General features: G+C 44.0%; 1 protein-coding gene across 6 annotated transcripts in view; it reads right to left on the reverse strand.

Moving 5' to 3' along the window:
• GABRG3 (gamma-aminobutyric acid type A receptor subunit gamma3) overlaps window positions 1–15,630 on the reverse strand; it is a 530,709-nt gene that overhangs the window by 194,367 nt on the left and 320,712 nt on the right. For all 6 annotated transcript variants that reach the window (XM_078375676.1, XM_078375675.1, XM_035306449.3 and 3 more), the window contains one exon: window positions 29–249. In XM_078375676.1, coding sequence (XP_078231802.1) covers window positions 29–249 — 221 coding nt within the window. The remainder of the gene's footprint in view (window positions 1–28; window positions 250–15,630) is intronic.

Consider the following 15,630-nt stretch of genomic DNA (forward strand, 5'->3'; position numbering starts at 1 on the left):
GCGATCAAAGATCGACACGCAATCTTACCTCAAAGTGTAAAGGATTTTCCCGTCGTTCCAGATCCGGAGGAGCTGGTTGGGTGTGGTGATCCAGTGGGCCTCTGCGGTCTTAGAATTGCGGAAGATGGTGTCTGGGAGCCAGATCAGCCCCACCATGTTGCTGTTCAGAGTTAGAATTTTCATTGTGCTGTTGAATCGAAGGCGACTATCTGTCCAGGTCTGAGCAAAAAATATGTCGATTTGGTATTCCTGAAACAGAGCAGAAGGAGAGACATGGCAGCTCTGTTAGCGACTGTTCTGTATAAGTTGTGCTCTTTGTGAAACGTTGTGTGTTCTCTCCATGTTGATGTTCTCGCCTCCCCAGTTCCCTTTCTGATAGAGGCCGGTTCCAAATGGCAAACACTGAGTGAATGATGAGTTATTATTCATCAGCATTGTAGTAACATTGCGTGACATAATGTAAATCTGAAGCTGCAATAAGTATATGAAGTGTGGAAGACGGGTAAGAGCGACAGTAGAGTCAATTTCAGCATGTGGAGGCCAACCCTATGCTCGCAAGTGCAAGCCTTGACAGGTGGCAGGCCTACTGCAGCCTCCATTCTCTGATCTGTAAAATGAGGAAAACAGTAGTGTCCACTTCCTAAAGGTGATGGAAAGATAAAAGGAAGTCATTAAATGAGCACCCTTAGCGCCAGGCATAGAGCAAGTGACCCGTGCACAAAACCAGGCTGCTGTATTTATAAGGAGACAACAGGTGTCCAGGCACCGGCATTGGAGGAACTACGGAACACGCAGTGAGTCTCACACAAGTGTTTGCGCAGCAGGGGGAGCAAATGGCGGGAGCAGCAGCAGCTGGGAGCAGGTTCTCAGGGTGCTTTCCCAGGAGCCTCTCGAGGCTGCATGAGTGGCATCTCAGCAACCAGACAGTCCCTCCCAAGTCCATGTGCCTGCCTGTGCTGGAAGGAAGGTCATGGCATAACCTGCTTATCTGGTGTTAAAAAAAAAAAAAAAAGCTTATAAAATGCCATGCTCCGTACTCAAGGAAAGAACCCCTCTCAAAAGCACAAGAATGCAAGCAGATGTGCTGGCTCCTATCTACAACCCCTCTAACTTCTTTATAATTAAATCTAAAATAAAATTGTCCTATATGCCTCAAAAGAAATGCCAAAGCACCCTAGTGATAAATCACCCGCTTGACGTACCATTCGCTTATCTCCCCCGTGCCCTGACACATTCTTGGTCCGTGTTGCACACCAGTAAACGGTGTGGGTCTCCAGAGCTCGGGGCCTTGGCCCCTGGTCCCCACTGTATGAACTCTTGTCTTTTCCCATTTCTGTCTCCGCCATCCCTTACAACCCCCACGGTCCGTGTCAGGGCTGGTCCCCAACAGCCTGAATGCGCCCTTGGGGATGAATGGCCTCAGCCTCATTCCCGCCTTCCAAAACGTGGGCATGTACCCATCACTGACAGACTCTGGACCCACAACCGCACAGTGAAGGTGCGTGTGTGTATGTGCACGTGTGTGATCCCGTCATAGGAAATGAAACCAAAGCAGGCAGCATGGATGCTTAGAGCCCAGGAATGTGGGACTGGAGGCCAGACGCCTGGTGTCAGGCATGGGCGGTGGGACCCGTCTGAGGAGCGGGCAGCTCTCTGGGCAGAGATTGGAAAAGGAATGGTAATTAGCATGCATTGGCTGCCATTCTCTGTGCTCGCTAAGTCATGACAGGAAGGAAATCATCTCCACAAAGAACGCGGTGGTTTGAAAGCTGGTGTAAAAGAGGACAGACAGATAAAGCACACTTGGGGTCTGGCGGGGCTGGGAGGATGTAGCCCCTCATCCTCATCTCGACAGAACACCCTGGGGTGCTGGTAGTTTCAAAGCCTACCGAAAGAGCATGGCACAATAATCACACCCATTGCTGAAGCCTCTCAATGGACTCGTTTGCCACCCAGTAAGGTCCTTAAATATGGCTCAGGGAAAAAAGACTGAGGTGTGGCCCTGCCACTGAAGGCTGTCAGGGCCCAGTGGCCTACACTTCAGAGATAAAGGGTCAGAAAAAAGCCGGGGAGAGGGAGAGGGGCTGGCCCGCAGAAGCAAAGATGCACAGCAGCTCTTGGCTTGCACCGAGAAAAGAACTCAGTTTCCTCATGCACACAATGCGAGCGTCCGATTGGATTAAATGTAGGGACCCTGCTGACTCAGATAAAATTTTACACGTCCACATCCCTGCCCAGAGTTACCCCTTCCCTCTTGAAACTAATTTTCCATTTTTTTTTTCTTGTGTCTGTATCTCACTTCTGCAAGAAAAACATGATGGGGTGACTTCATTCTGTGTCCTATCTTCTTTTACTGGAAAGGCTTTCCCAGGTCTGAATTCTGCATGAAGAGTTCGAGACCCATCCATGAGGTGGAGACTTGCAGAGCAAGGCGGGAATCCCCACCCCCACCCCCCACCGACCATGCTCTTGTTCTGCAGCAGAGGGGAGCACCCTACGGTGTCCAGGGTGCACGCTCTTCTTCGTTCTGAAATCTTGCCATGAATGCCACTTGAAGACGGCGTAAGGCTGTGCAGCGTGTGGATGTTTTATTGTGTCTACGTTTGACTAAATGTTGAAGAAACACTTCCCACCCACAGAGAAATATTTTTACTGCTCTCATAAACTTTCTTTGTAATGGCATTAATCATCCTTCCTTTTTGCAAAGAAAAAAACATGCCAACAATGTCTATCTGAAAATATTGTCTATAACTCACTAATACTATGAAATGAACGTGTCTGAAATACTCAGATAGAGCTCGTGGGGACCCTCCACTGAGAAGCACCATGCTGGTGTACAGTCCACGTTCATGATTTGTTTTAGTTCCTGCAGAGCTTAATAATTTCTAAATAAGCCGTGAATTGCTGTGACATGTGAAACACTTTGACAAAACAGAAGAGAAGTTAGACTTCTTCACGGTATCCATCTGTAAGTTCTAGAAAATGTGGACATTATTTCTGCACACTTCCCCCTTCCCTTATTAAAGGGGAAGGCCAAGTGAAAAACCGAGATGAGTGCAGGTCAGGAACTTCGAGAATCTGGTTTCAGGAGACACTGGGGACAGAGACTTGTTCCCCTCCAGGCCTCAGCTCCTTAGCTTGAGTTAGATAAACAAGCAGGAACAGAAGCCACTGGCTGTTTTCTTTATAAAATGGTAGTAATAGGCCCTTTCCAATTAAAGGTTGTTCTGATTTCTTATTTAACAATGTCTAATGCAACGACTACAGTAAAACTATTTTTATTTATCCTTTCTCAGGTATGGAAGCATAACTCAAATATATATTTTTCATTTCTTACATGTGTTATTTATTGGGATTTGTCCTGGGAAATATGGCTTTGACGGTTGGCCTCCCTCTCTCCCTGGGGCCTGTCTCGCCTTCACAGGCACAGGGGTTCCCCGAGGTCTGACCACCTGGTTGCACATTCTCAACGCTTGTAAATATCATGAGCAATGTAAGACCACACGAACACACAGCTACGACCTTCTCAGGACCTGGGAGGCGGCTTCTGCTAGTGAGGGGCCCTCGGGCTTCACCTTCACAGGCTCCATGGTAAAACTGTCTCTAGGTAGGAGGCCCTGGGGACTGCATGCTGCTAGCAGATCTGGGCCAGGAACCGACCCCAATGGTGGAAGCAGGTGCCCCTTGTGCGTCGCTGTAGACATCCTGCGTTTTCTCAGTGTCCTTTCTTACGTAGCTATCCCTCTGCTCTCCTCTACCCACTGACTCCTTTCAGATCGGCAGCCTACTGGATGCTCTATTCTCCAACAACTGCTCCTACTCAAAAATGTATCATGGTCTGGCCAGACCCTGTAGAATTACAGTTATTACTCTTTGCATATTAACAAGCGTGATACTCAAGGCTCCGTGTACTGCGCTTGCTCACCGACCAACCCGTTACTGTAGCACACCGTCCCGGCACGGCCCTCCCCGCTCCCTGTCCTGTCTGTGCTTTGCCCGTGCCTGGACGACCTCTTACCCAGCCCCGTCCAGTCCTCTCTGTCCTCCTGGGTCCCATCTTCCCATGGCATTGGCACATTTGCCGACAGCCTGGCATTACTCATTACTTTTTCCCCTTATGTTAACACGCTATGTCTTCCACTGCTGTATCACAATTATCTGCATGCTCCACATGGGGACCGCCCTGCCACAGTGCTGATCAGCAGTGACCTGTGTCACTAACTTACACTTACTGCAAATTACTAGCAGTCAGTCCCCATTCCAAATAACTGACATATCCCCACTCTACCCAAGGTTCACAACAATACAAATATCCCTGTTCTACAGGTGGGAACTAAGAAGAGTCAGCCATCCGCTCATCAAGAGAGCAGTGGCCAAGGGTAACTGAAGCCCAGGTGAGTTTGGACATTTGGATTTTTCCCCCTGGCTTCATGGAGTATAACTGACAAATAAAAATTCTCTATGTTCAAGAAGTGATGATTTGACATCCGTGTACGTTGTGAAACCGTTACCACAACCAAGCTGACTTGCACACCCATCACCTCACAGTTCCCTTTTCTTTATTTTTCTTTTTGGTGGTGAGAATATTCATGATCTACCCTCTTGCCCAATTATAAGCATACAATATTATACAGTACAGTATCATCCACAGGCTCCCTGCTGTACGTGAGGTCTGCAGACCCTAATTGTAAGTATGGGCCACAGACTGACAGCTCATTTTCTCTGTTCCTAGGTCCTGACAACCGCACTTGTGAGCTCCATCAGCAATAGTGACAGGCTCACCCTGGACCCTCAGACCCCCAGAGAGGAGGAGGGAGGTGGGAGGCAGAGCTCTGCCCTTTAGTACTAGCCCTCGTTCCTGGAACTGCCCGTCAAGGACCCACAGCAAGAAACAGTGTGAGGAGGACATATTGCAAACATCTGAACTACCTCGGGGTGTGTGTGTGAGGGAACAGCAGTAAATGCACCGAAACTGAAACGAAACCTGACTTGAAGATATGTAGCACTTCCTGGGCACCATGGGCACCAGGAATGGGCTGGAATTTCTGACCATATCAGAAGCAGATGTTTTAGCTGCTGGGATCCAGGTCTCTTCTCAGCAATTCACAGCATCACACGATATGGCAAGGTAGCTACCAGAAGGAGGTGGCACTCAGTCTCCCCTGCCTTCCTGTCAGGGTGCAAGTCCCATTGGAGGGAACCCTCAGTATTAACGATGAGAATTACTGATGAGGGTAAAAAAGTAATCTCTTTGGGACATAGTTGAACACACGTAAGAGTGGAAGGAGAAAAAAAGGTGTGGCTTTACTGTGTCTGAAGAAAATGATTCTGATTCCACACTGGCTTATATTTTAATATTAAACAGACAGGCTCAACAGAGCTCCTGCTTTGAGTTCCCTTCCAGAATGCTCACAAGTATGCCCTGCCACCGAAAAGGAAATCATGAGAGTATTAGAATGTAGCTGACGTACTCTAAACTCTGCACGGGAATCGTGAGAGTATTAGAATGTAGCTGACATACTCTAAACTCTGCACGGGAATCGTGAGAGTATTAGAATGTAGCTGACATACTCCAAACTCTGTACGGGAATTGTGAGAGTATTAGAATGTAGCTGACGTACTCTAAACTCTGTACGGGCATCGTGAGAGTATTAGAATGTAGCTGACGTACTCCAAACTCTGTACGGGAATCGTGAGAGTATTAGAATGTAGCTGACATACTCTAAACTCTGCACGGGAATCGTGAGAGTATTAGCATGTAGCTGACATACTCCAAACTCTGTACGGGAATTGTGAGAGTATTAGAATGTAGCTGACATACTCTAAACTCTGCACGGGCATCGTGAGAGTATTAGAATGTAGCTGACGTACTCTAAACTCTGCACGGGAATCGTGAGAGTATTAGCATGTAGCTGACATACTCCAAACTCTGTACGGGCATCGTGAGAGTATTAGAATGTAGCTGACGTACTCTAAACTCTGTACGGGCATCGTGAGAGTATTAGAATGTAGCTGACATACTCTAAACTCTGCACGGGAATCGTGAGAGTATTAGAATGTAGCTGACATACTCTAAACTCTGTACAGGCATCGTGAGAGTATTAGAATGTAGCTGACATACTCTAAACTCTGTACGGGCATCGTGAGAGTATTAGAATGTAGCTGAGGTACTCTAAACTCTGTACATGCATCGTGAGAGTATTAGAATGTAGCTGACGTACTCTAAACTCTGTACGGGCATCGTGAGAGTATTAGAATGTAGCTGACGTACTCTAAACTCTGCACGGGAATCGTGAGAGTATTAGAATGTAGCTGACGTACTCTAAACTCTGTACGGGCATCGTGAGAGTATTAGAATGTAGCTGACATACTCTAAACTCTGTACGGGCATCGTGAGAGTATTAGAATGTAGCTGACGTACTCTAAACTCTGTACGGGCATCGTGAGAGTATTAGAATGTAGCTGACGTACTCTAAACTCTGCACGGGAATCGTGAGAGTATTAGAATGTAGCTGACATACTCTAAACTCTGCACGGGAATCGTGAGAGTATTAGCATGTAGCTGACGTACTCCAAACTCTGTACGGGAATTGTGAGAGTATTAGAATGTAGCTGACGTACTCTAAACTCTGCACGGGAATCGTGAGAGTATTAGAATGTAGCTGACATACTCTAAACTCTGCACGGGAATCGTGAGAGTATTAGCATGTAGCTGACATACTCCAAACTCTGTACGGGAATCGTGAGAGTATTAGAATGTAGCTGACGTACTCTAAACTCTGCACGGGAATCGTGAGAGTATTAGAATGTAGCTGACGTACTCTAAACTCTGCACGGGAATCGTGAGAGTATTAGAATGTAGCTGACATACTCTAAACTCTGTACGGGCATCGTGAGAGTATTAGAATGTAGCTGACATACTCTAAACTCTGTACGGGCATCGTGAGAGTATTAGAATGTAGCTGACATACTCTAAACTCTGTACGGGCATCGTGAGAGTATTAGAATGTAGCTGACGTACTCTAAACTCTGTACAGGCATCATGAGAGTATTAGAATGTAGCTGACATACTCTAAACTCTGTACGGGAATCGTGAGAGTATTAGAATGTAGCTGACGTACTCTAAACTCTGTACGGGCATCGTGAGAGTATTAGAATGTAGCTGACATACTCTAAACTCTGTACGGGAATCGTGAGAGTATTAGAATGTAGCTGACGTACTCTAAACTCTGCACGGGAATCGTGAGAGTATTAGAATGTAGCTGACGTACTCTAAACTCTGCACGGGAATCGTGAGAGTATTAGAATGTAGCTGACATACTCTAAACTCTGTACGGGCATCGTGAGAGTATTAGAATGTAGCTGACATACTCTAAACTCTGTACGGGCATCGTGAGAGTATTAGAATGTAGCTGACATACTCTAAACTCTGTACGGGCATCGTGAGAGTATTAGAATGTAGCTGACGTACTCTAAACTCTGTACAGGCATCGTGAGAGTATTAGAATGTAGCTGACATACTCTAAACTCTGTACAGGCATCGTGAGAGTATTAGAATGTAGCTGACATACTCTAAACTCTGTACGGGCATCGTGAGAGTATTAGAATGTAGCTGAGGTACTCTAAACTCTGTACATGCATCGTGAGAGTATTAGAATGTAGCTGACGTACTCTAAACTCTGTACGGGCATCGTGAGAGTATTAGAATGTAGCTGACGTACTCTAAACTCTGCACGGGAATCGTGAGAGTATTAGAATGTAGCTGACGTACTCTAAACTCTGTACGGGCATCGTGAGAGTATTAGAATGTAGCTGACATACTCTAAACTCTGTACGGGCATCGTGAGAGTATTAGAATGTAGCTGACGTACTCTAAACTCTGTACGGGCATCGTGAGAGTATTAGAATGTAGCTGACGTACTCTAAACTCTGCACGGGAATCGTGAGAGTATTAGAATGTAGCTGACATACTCTAAACTCTGCACGGGAATCGTGAGAGTATTAGCATGTAGCTGACGTACTCCAAACTCTGTACGGGAATTGTGAGAGTATTAGAATGTAGCTGACGTACTCTAAACTCTGCACGGGAATCGTGAGAGTATTAGAATGTAGCTGACATACTCTAAACTCTGCACGGGAATCGTGAGAGTATTAGCATGTAGCTGACATACTCCAAACTCTGTACGGGAATCGTGAGAGTATTAGAATGTAGCTGACGTACTCTAAACTCTGCACGGGAATCGTGAGAGTATTAGAATGTAGCTGACGTACTCTAAACTCTGCACGGGAATCGTGAGAGTATTAGAATGTAGCTGACATACTCTAAACTCTGTACGGGCATCGTGAGAGTATTAGAATGTAGCTGACATACTCTAAACTCTGTACGGGCATCGTGAGAGTATTAGAATGTAGCTGACATACTCTAAACTCTGTACGGGCATCGTGAGAGTATTAGAATGTAGCTGACGTACTCTAAACTCTGTACAGGCATCATGAGAGTATTAGAATGTAGCTGACATACTCTAAACTCTGTACGGGAATCGTGAGAGTATTAGAATGTAGCTGACGTACTCTAAACTCTGTACGGGCATCGTGAGAGTATTAGAATGTAGCTGACATACTCTAAACTCTGTACGGGAATCGTGAGAGTATTAGAATGTAGCTGACGTACTCTAAACTCTGCACGGGAATCGTGAGAGTATTAGAATGTAGCTGACGTACTCTAAACTCTGCACGGGAATCGTGAGAGTATTAGAATGTAGCTGACATACTCTAAACTCTGTACGGGCATCGTGAGAGTATTAGAATGTAGCTGACATACTCTAAACTCTGTACGGGCATCGTGAGAGTATTAGAATGTAGCTGACATACTCTAAACTCTGTACGGGCATCGTGAGAGTATTAGAATGTAGCTGACGTACTCTAAACTCTGCACGGGAATCGTGAGAGTATTAGCATGTAGCTGACATACTCCAAACTCTGTACGGGCATCGTGAGAGTATTAGAATGTAGCTGACGTACTCTAAACTCTGTACGGGCATCGTGAGAGTATTAGAATGTAGCTGACATACTCTAAACTCTGCACGGGAATCGTGAGAGTATTAGAATGTAGCTGACATACTCTAAACTCTGTACAGGCATCGTGAGAGTATTAGAATGTAGCTGACATACTCTAAACTCTGTACGGGCATCGTGAGAGTATTAGAATGTAGCTGAGGTACTCTAAACTCTGTACATGCATCGTGAGAGTATTAGAATGTAGCTGACGTACTCTAAACTCTGTACGGGCATCGTGAGAGTATTAGAATGTAGCTGACGTACTCTAAACTCTGCACGGGAATCGTGAGAGTATTAGAATGTAGCTGACGTACTCTAAACTCTGTACGGGCATCGTGAGAGTATTAGAATGTAGCTGACATACTCTAAACTCTGTACGGGCATCGTGAGAGTATTAGAATGTAGCTGACGTACTCTAAACTCTGTACGGGCATCGTGAGAGTATTAGAATGTAGCTGACGTACTCTAAACTCTGCACGGGAATCGTGAGAGTATTAGAATGTAGCTGACATACTCTAAACTCTGCACGGGAATCGTGAGAGTATTAGCATGTAGCTGACGTACTCCAAACTCTGTACGAAAATTGTGAGAGTATTAGAATGTAGCTGACGTACTCTAAACTCTGCACGGGAATCGTGAGAGTATTAGAATGTAGCTGACATACTCTAAACTCTGCACGGGAATCGTGAGAGTATTAGCATGTAGCTGACATACTCCAAACTCTGTACGGGAATCGTGAGAGTATTAGAATGTAGCTGACGTACTCTAAACTCTGCACGGGAATCGTGAGAGTATTAGAATGTAGCTGACGTACTCTAAACTCTGCACGGGAATCGTGAGAGTATTAGAATGTAGCTGACATACTCTAAACTCTGTACGGGCATCGTGAGAGTATTAGAATGTAGCTGACATACTCTAAACTCTGTACGGGCATCGTGAGAGTATTAGAATGTAGCTGACATACTCTAAACTCTGTACGGGCATCGTGAGAGTATTAGAATGTAGCTGACGTACTCTAAACTCTGTACAGGCATCATGAGAGTATTAGAATGTAGCTGACATACTCTAAACTCTGTACGGGAATCGTGAGAGTATTAGAATGTAGCTGACGTACTCTAAACTCTGTACGGGCATCGTGAGAGTATTAGAATGTAGCTGACATACTCTAAACTCTGTACGGGAATCGTGAGAGTATTAGAATGTAGCTGACGTACTCTAAACTCTGCACGGGAATCGTGAGAGTATTAGAATGTAGCTGACGTACTCTAAACTCTGCACGGGAATCGTGAGAGTATTAGAATGTAGCTGACATACTCTAAACTCTGTACGGGCATCGTGAGAGTATTAGAATGTAGCTGACATACTCTAAACTCTGTACGGGCATCGTGAGAGTATTAGAATGTAGCTGACATACTCTAAACTCTGTACGGGCATCGTGAGAGTATTAGAATGTAGCTGACGTACTCTAAACTCTGTACAGGCATCGTGAGAGTATTAGAATGTAGCTGACATACTCTAAACTCTGTACAGGCATCGTGAGAGTATTAGAATGTAGCTGACATACTCTAAACTCTGTACGGGCATCGTGAGAGTATTAGAATGTAGCTGAGGTACTCTAAACTCTGTACATGCATCGTGAGAGTATTAGAATGTAGCTGACGTACTCTAAACTCTGTACGGGCATCGTGAGAGTATTAGAATGTAGCTGACGTACTCTAAACTCTGCACGGGAATCGTGAGAGTATTAGAATGTAGCTGACGTACTCTAAACTCTGTACGGGCATCGTGAGAGTATTAGAATGTAGCTGACATACTCTAAACTCTGTACGGGCATCGTGAGAGTATTAGAATGTAGCTGACGTACTCTAAACTCTGTACGGGCATCGTGAGAGTATTAGAATGTAGCTGACGTACTCTAAACTCTGCACGGGAATCGTGAGAGTATTAGAATGTAGCTGACATACTCTAAACTCTGCACGGGAATCGTGAGAGTATTAGCATGTAGCTGACGTACTCCAAACTCTGTACGGGAATTGTGAGAGTATTAGAATGTAGCTGACGTACTCTAAACTCTGCACGGGAATCGTGAGAGTATTAGAATGTAGCTGACATACTCTAAACTCTGCACGGGAATCGTGAGAGTATTAGCATGTAGCTGACATACTCCAAACTCTGTACGGGAATCGTGAGAGTATTAGAATGTAGCTGACGTACTCTAAACTCTGCACGGGAATCGTGAGAGTATTAGAATGTAGCTGACGTACTCTAAACTCTGCACGGGAATCGTGAGAGTATTAGAATGTAGCTGACATACTCTAAACTCTGTACGGGCATCGTGAGAGTATTAGAATGTAGCTGACATACTCTAAACTCTGTACGGGCATCGTGAGAGTATTAGAATGTAGCTGACATACTCTAAACTCTGTACGGGCATCGTGAGAGTATTAGAATGTAGCTGACGTACTCTAAACTCTGTACAGGCATCATGAGAGTATTAGAATGTAGCTGACATACTCTAAACTCTGTACGGGAATCGTGAGAGTATTAGAATGTAGCTGACGTACTCTAAACTCTGTACGGGCATCGTGAGAGTATTAGAATGTAGCTGACATACTCTAAACTCTGTACGGGAATCGTGAGAGTATTAGAATGTAGCTGACGTACTCTAAACTCTGCACGGGAATCGTGAGAGTATTAGAATGTAGCTGACGTACTCTAAACTCTGCACGGGAATCGTGAGAGTATTAGAATGTAGCTGACATACTCTAAACTCTGTACGGGCATCGTGAGAGTATTAGAATGTAGCTGACATACTCTAAACTCTGTACGGGCATCGTGAGAGTATTAGAATGTAGCTGACATACTCTAAACTCTGTACGGGCATCGTGAGAGTATTAGAATGTAGCTGACGTACTCTAAACTCTGTACAGGCATCATGAGAGTATTAGAATGTAGCTGACATACTCTAAACTCTGTACGGGAATCGTGAGAGTATTAGAATGTAGCTGACGTACTCTAAACTCTGTACGGGCATCGTGAGAGTATTAGAATGTAGCTGACGTACTCTAAACTCTGCACGGGAATCGTGAGAGTATTAGAATGTAGCTGACGTACTCTAAACTCTGTACGGGCATCGTGAGAGTATTAGAATGTAGCTGACGTACTCTAAACTCTGTACGGGCATCGTGAGAGTATTAGAATGTAGCTGACGTACTCTAAACTCTGTACGGGCATCGTGAGAGTATTAGAATGTAGCTGACATACTCTAAACTCTGTACGGGCATCGTGAGAGTATTAGAATGTAGCTGACGTACTCTAAACTCTGTACGGGCATCGTGAGAGTATTAGAATGTAGCTGACATACTCTAAACTCTGTACGGGCATCGTGAGAGTATTAGAATGTAGCTGACATACTCCAAACTCTGTACGGGAATTGTGAGAGTATTAGAATGTAGCTGACATACTCTAAACTCTGCACGGGAATCGTGAGAGTATTAGAATGTAGCTGACATACTCTAAACTCTGTACAGGCATCGTGAGAGTATTAGAATGTAGCTGACGTACTCTAAACTCTGCACGGGCATCGTGAGAGTATTAGAATGTAGCTGACATACTCTAAACTCTGCACGGGAATCGTGAGAGTATTAGAATGTAGCTGACATACTCTAAACTCTGCACGGGATGCTGTATCAGCTGCTTTACAGGAGCAGGGTTTCTACTGGGTGCTATTTAGGGTGTTTTAGCCTTGAAGAATGGACATGGGTTTTTTATCCTGTCAACAATGGCAAAAACTCAGGATTCCACACTTGATGGCATTTCACATTTTTCATGCAGCAAGTGTACACTGAGTTGCAGGATGTGCTCGTGCGGCAGATTTAAAGTGTGTGAGCTCAGCATGTGCAGGAGCCTGTCCCTTCCTTTCTTGCTCACAGTGTCTGAACCAGGAAAATGATGCCCTATCTGGGATCTCTTGACAAAAACCTGCCAATCACTTTTTTGTTGTTTTAGCTGAAAAAGGTTTGATTTTCCAATGAGAAAATGATTTAAGTCGTTCTGAATGCTCCCCCAGTGTGACGCTGGTCACTGTCACTGATCATCCCATGTTGCCTAATCACGTTTTACCTTCAGACCAAAATATTCTTTTTGAAAAACATTCAGACTGAACATTCTTAGCCTTGCCTTGTGACACCCAGCAGTTCTCCCAAGATGAGGATGGGCCTCCGAGTGAGGCCTCTCAAACACAAAGCCCCTCTGAAGGAAGTCCGGCTGAATCTGGCTGATGACACTGGGATCAAGAGAAACAGGGGTCATCCCAGGAAATGGCAGTTGCAGGTTCCCGGCTGGCATACCAGCCGGCCACAACTCCTTTGGTAAAAACAAACAGGATTAGCTTGGAGCTGGTCCTCAGAGGTGACGCTATTGATGTTTCTTCCAAGCAGTTCCTGCCGTGGAGTTGGGGGGCCAGTGTCAACCTGCTGCAAGTCCCGTGAAAGATGGCACTCTCAGGAGGCCACCGTGGAGAGGGTAGACGGGTCAGAGCTGCCATGCTGGGCTAAGAGGACAGCAGCATAGAAAGAATGGAAGCTATCATGGACCGTGAGGAAGAGGGGCGGAAATACGCAAAGGGAGACCTGGAATGTGATTACAAAAATGGAGAAAGGGCACCAGAATTCAGAACAGCTGACCTAGAAAGACAACTAAACAAATCAAAGCAGGGAAAACAATAAATTCAGTGAGAAGGTTTTCCTGTCTAGACAATAGAAACGACCTCGTAATGTCACAAGACACCACTGAGACTTTGTTAATCTTCCTCTCACTGAAATTTTCAGATTCTCTGCAAATATTTAAGAAGGGCATTTAATTTCAAAACTGGAATAAAAAAAAGAGTAAAGGAAAATCCAGTACTTTCTCACATAAATTAATAGACATTAAAAGCACCATTTTATGAAGCCACGCTGTTAGTTTCACAGCCACAGCCTTGATAGAAATTGAATGTCACCTGGAGACACCAAACACCTAAAACGAACCAAATTCTTCATCATTCAGGGGAATTTCTCCCATAAAAAAAGTCTTCATAAGTCAAAAACATAGAGTATATTATTGGATTACAATCTTAAATACTTTAAATCACGAGAAGTCCATGTTTATTGTGCAGTATGCTATTTCATAAGTATTATTTCTCTAATCTGACAAATGACCTTGTGAGGTGGTCTTCGTGACTTCCCAATTTTCCACCCAAAGATGGTATCAAGAGAGATGCATTTTCTTTTCAAATTGAAGACAGTTTAATGATTTTTGCACTTTTTATGTTTGCTGAAAATAGCATTTAATTATAAAGCAGAATAAGAAAGTGAAATTTACAAGTAGAATAGAAGGAAAATAGCATTCAGAGTTGTCAAGATATATCAAAAAAAAAAAAAAAGCCTGCAAAAAGAACTTCACTCAGGTTATGTCTAATAATGTGGAATGCTGCATCTACAAAGATCAAAAGATGGACATTTTCAAAGATACGAAGTAGCTTGAGCTACAAAAGGAGAAACGAACATCAAAAAACAGAAGTAGGCCAGGCGCGGTGGCTCACACCTATAATCCCAGCCCTTTGGGAGGCTGAGGCAGGTGGATCACGAGGTCAAGAGATCGAGACCATCCTGGTCAACGTGGTGAAACCCTGTCTCTACTAAAAATACAAAAATTAGCTGGGCACGGTGGCACGTGCCTGTAATCCCAACTACTCAGGAGGTTGAGGCAGGAGAATTGCCTGAACCCAGGAGGTGGAGGTTGCAATGAGCCGAGATCGTGCCATTGCACTCCAGCCTGGGTAACAAGAGCAAACTCTGTCTCAAAAAAAAAAAAAAAAAAAAAAAAAAGAGTTCATTACTTTTTATAAATATTATCCCATTGTTTAGATGTGTCACAGTTTGCTTATACATCCGTCACATTAAGGACATTTGGGTGCTATCCAGATTTTAGCAATTATTACTAAAGCTGCTATAAATATTAATGTACAGGTTTTTATGTGGAAATAAATTTTTATCTCTCTAGCATGAATATCCAGAAATGGACCACTGGGTTATATTTTAGGACAGATGAGCATTCATAAGAAAATGCCAAATTGTTTCCCCCAGTGATTGTACAATTTTGTATTTCAAACTGCAATTTACAAAATTTCAAGTTATTCCACGTCTATTACTTCCCTTGCTCTCGTCAGAAATTTTTATTGAAGTTAAAATAGATAGGCAGCACTATCATATCATGGTTTTAATTTGCATTTCCCTAATATCTGAGCAAGTTAAACATCTTTTGATGTGCCTGTTTGTCATTCTTATATCCTCTTTGGTAAAGTGTTTGTTCATGCCTTTTACCAAGTTTTTTGTTTAAGGTATTTAAGTCAAATTTCATTTTTTATATGTAGATGTCTAGTTCTTTTTCAAAACCATTTTGCACAGGCTAGTTCCTCTGCCTTTCTAAATACATTGTAGAATATCTTACCTATATCTATAAAAATTCTGGTAAGGTTTGAATTACGACACATACACACACTCTCCATATTTAATTTATAGAGAATTTACATGT

The sequence above is a fragment of the Callithrix jacchus genome, chromosome 6 (genome assembly GCF_049354715.1).
Source record: "Callithrix jacchus isolate 240 chromosome 6, calJac240_pri, whole genome shotgun sequence".
In the NCBI taxonomy this organism is placed as follows: domain Eukaryota; kingdom Metazoa; phylum Chordata; class Mammalia; order Primates; family Cebidae; genus Callithrix; species Callithrix jacchus.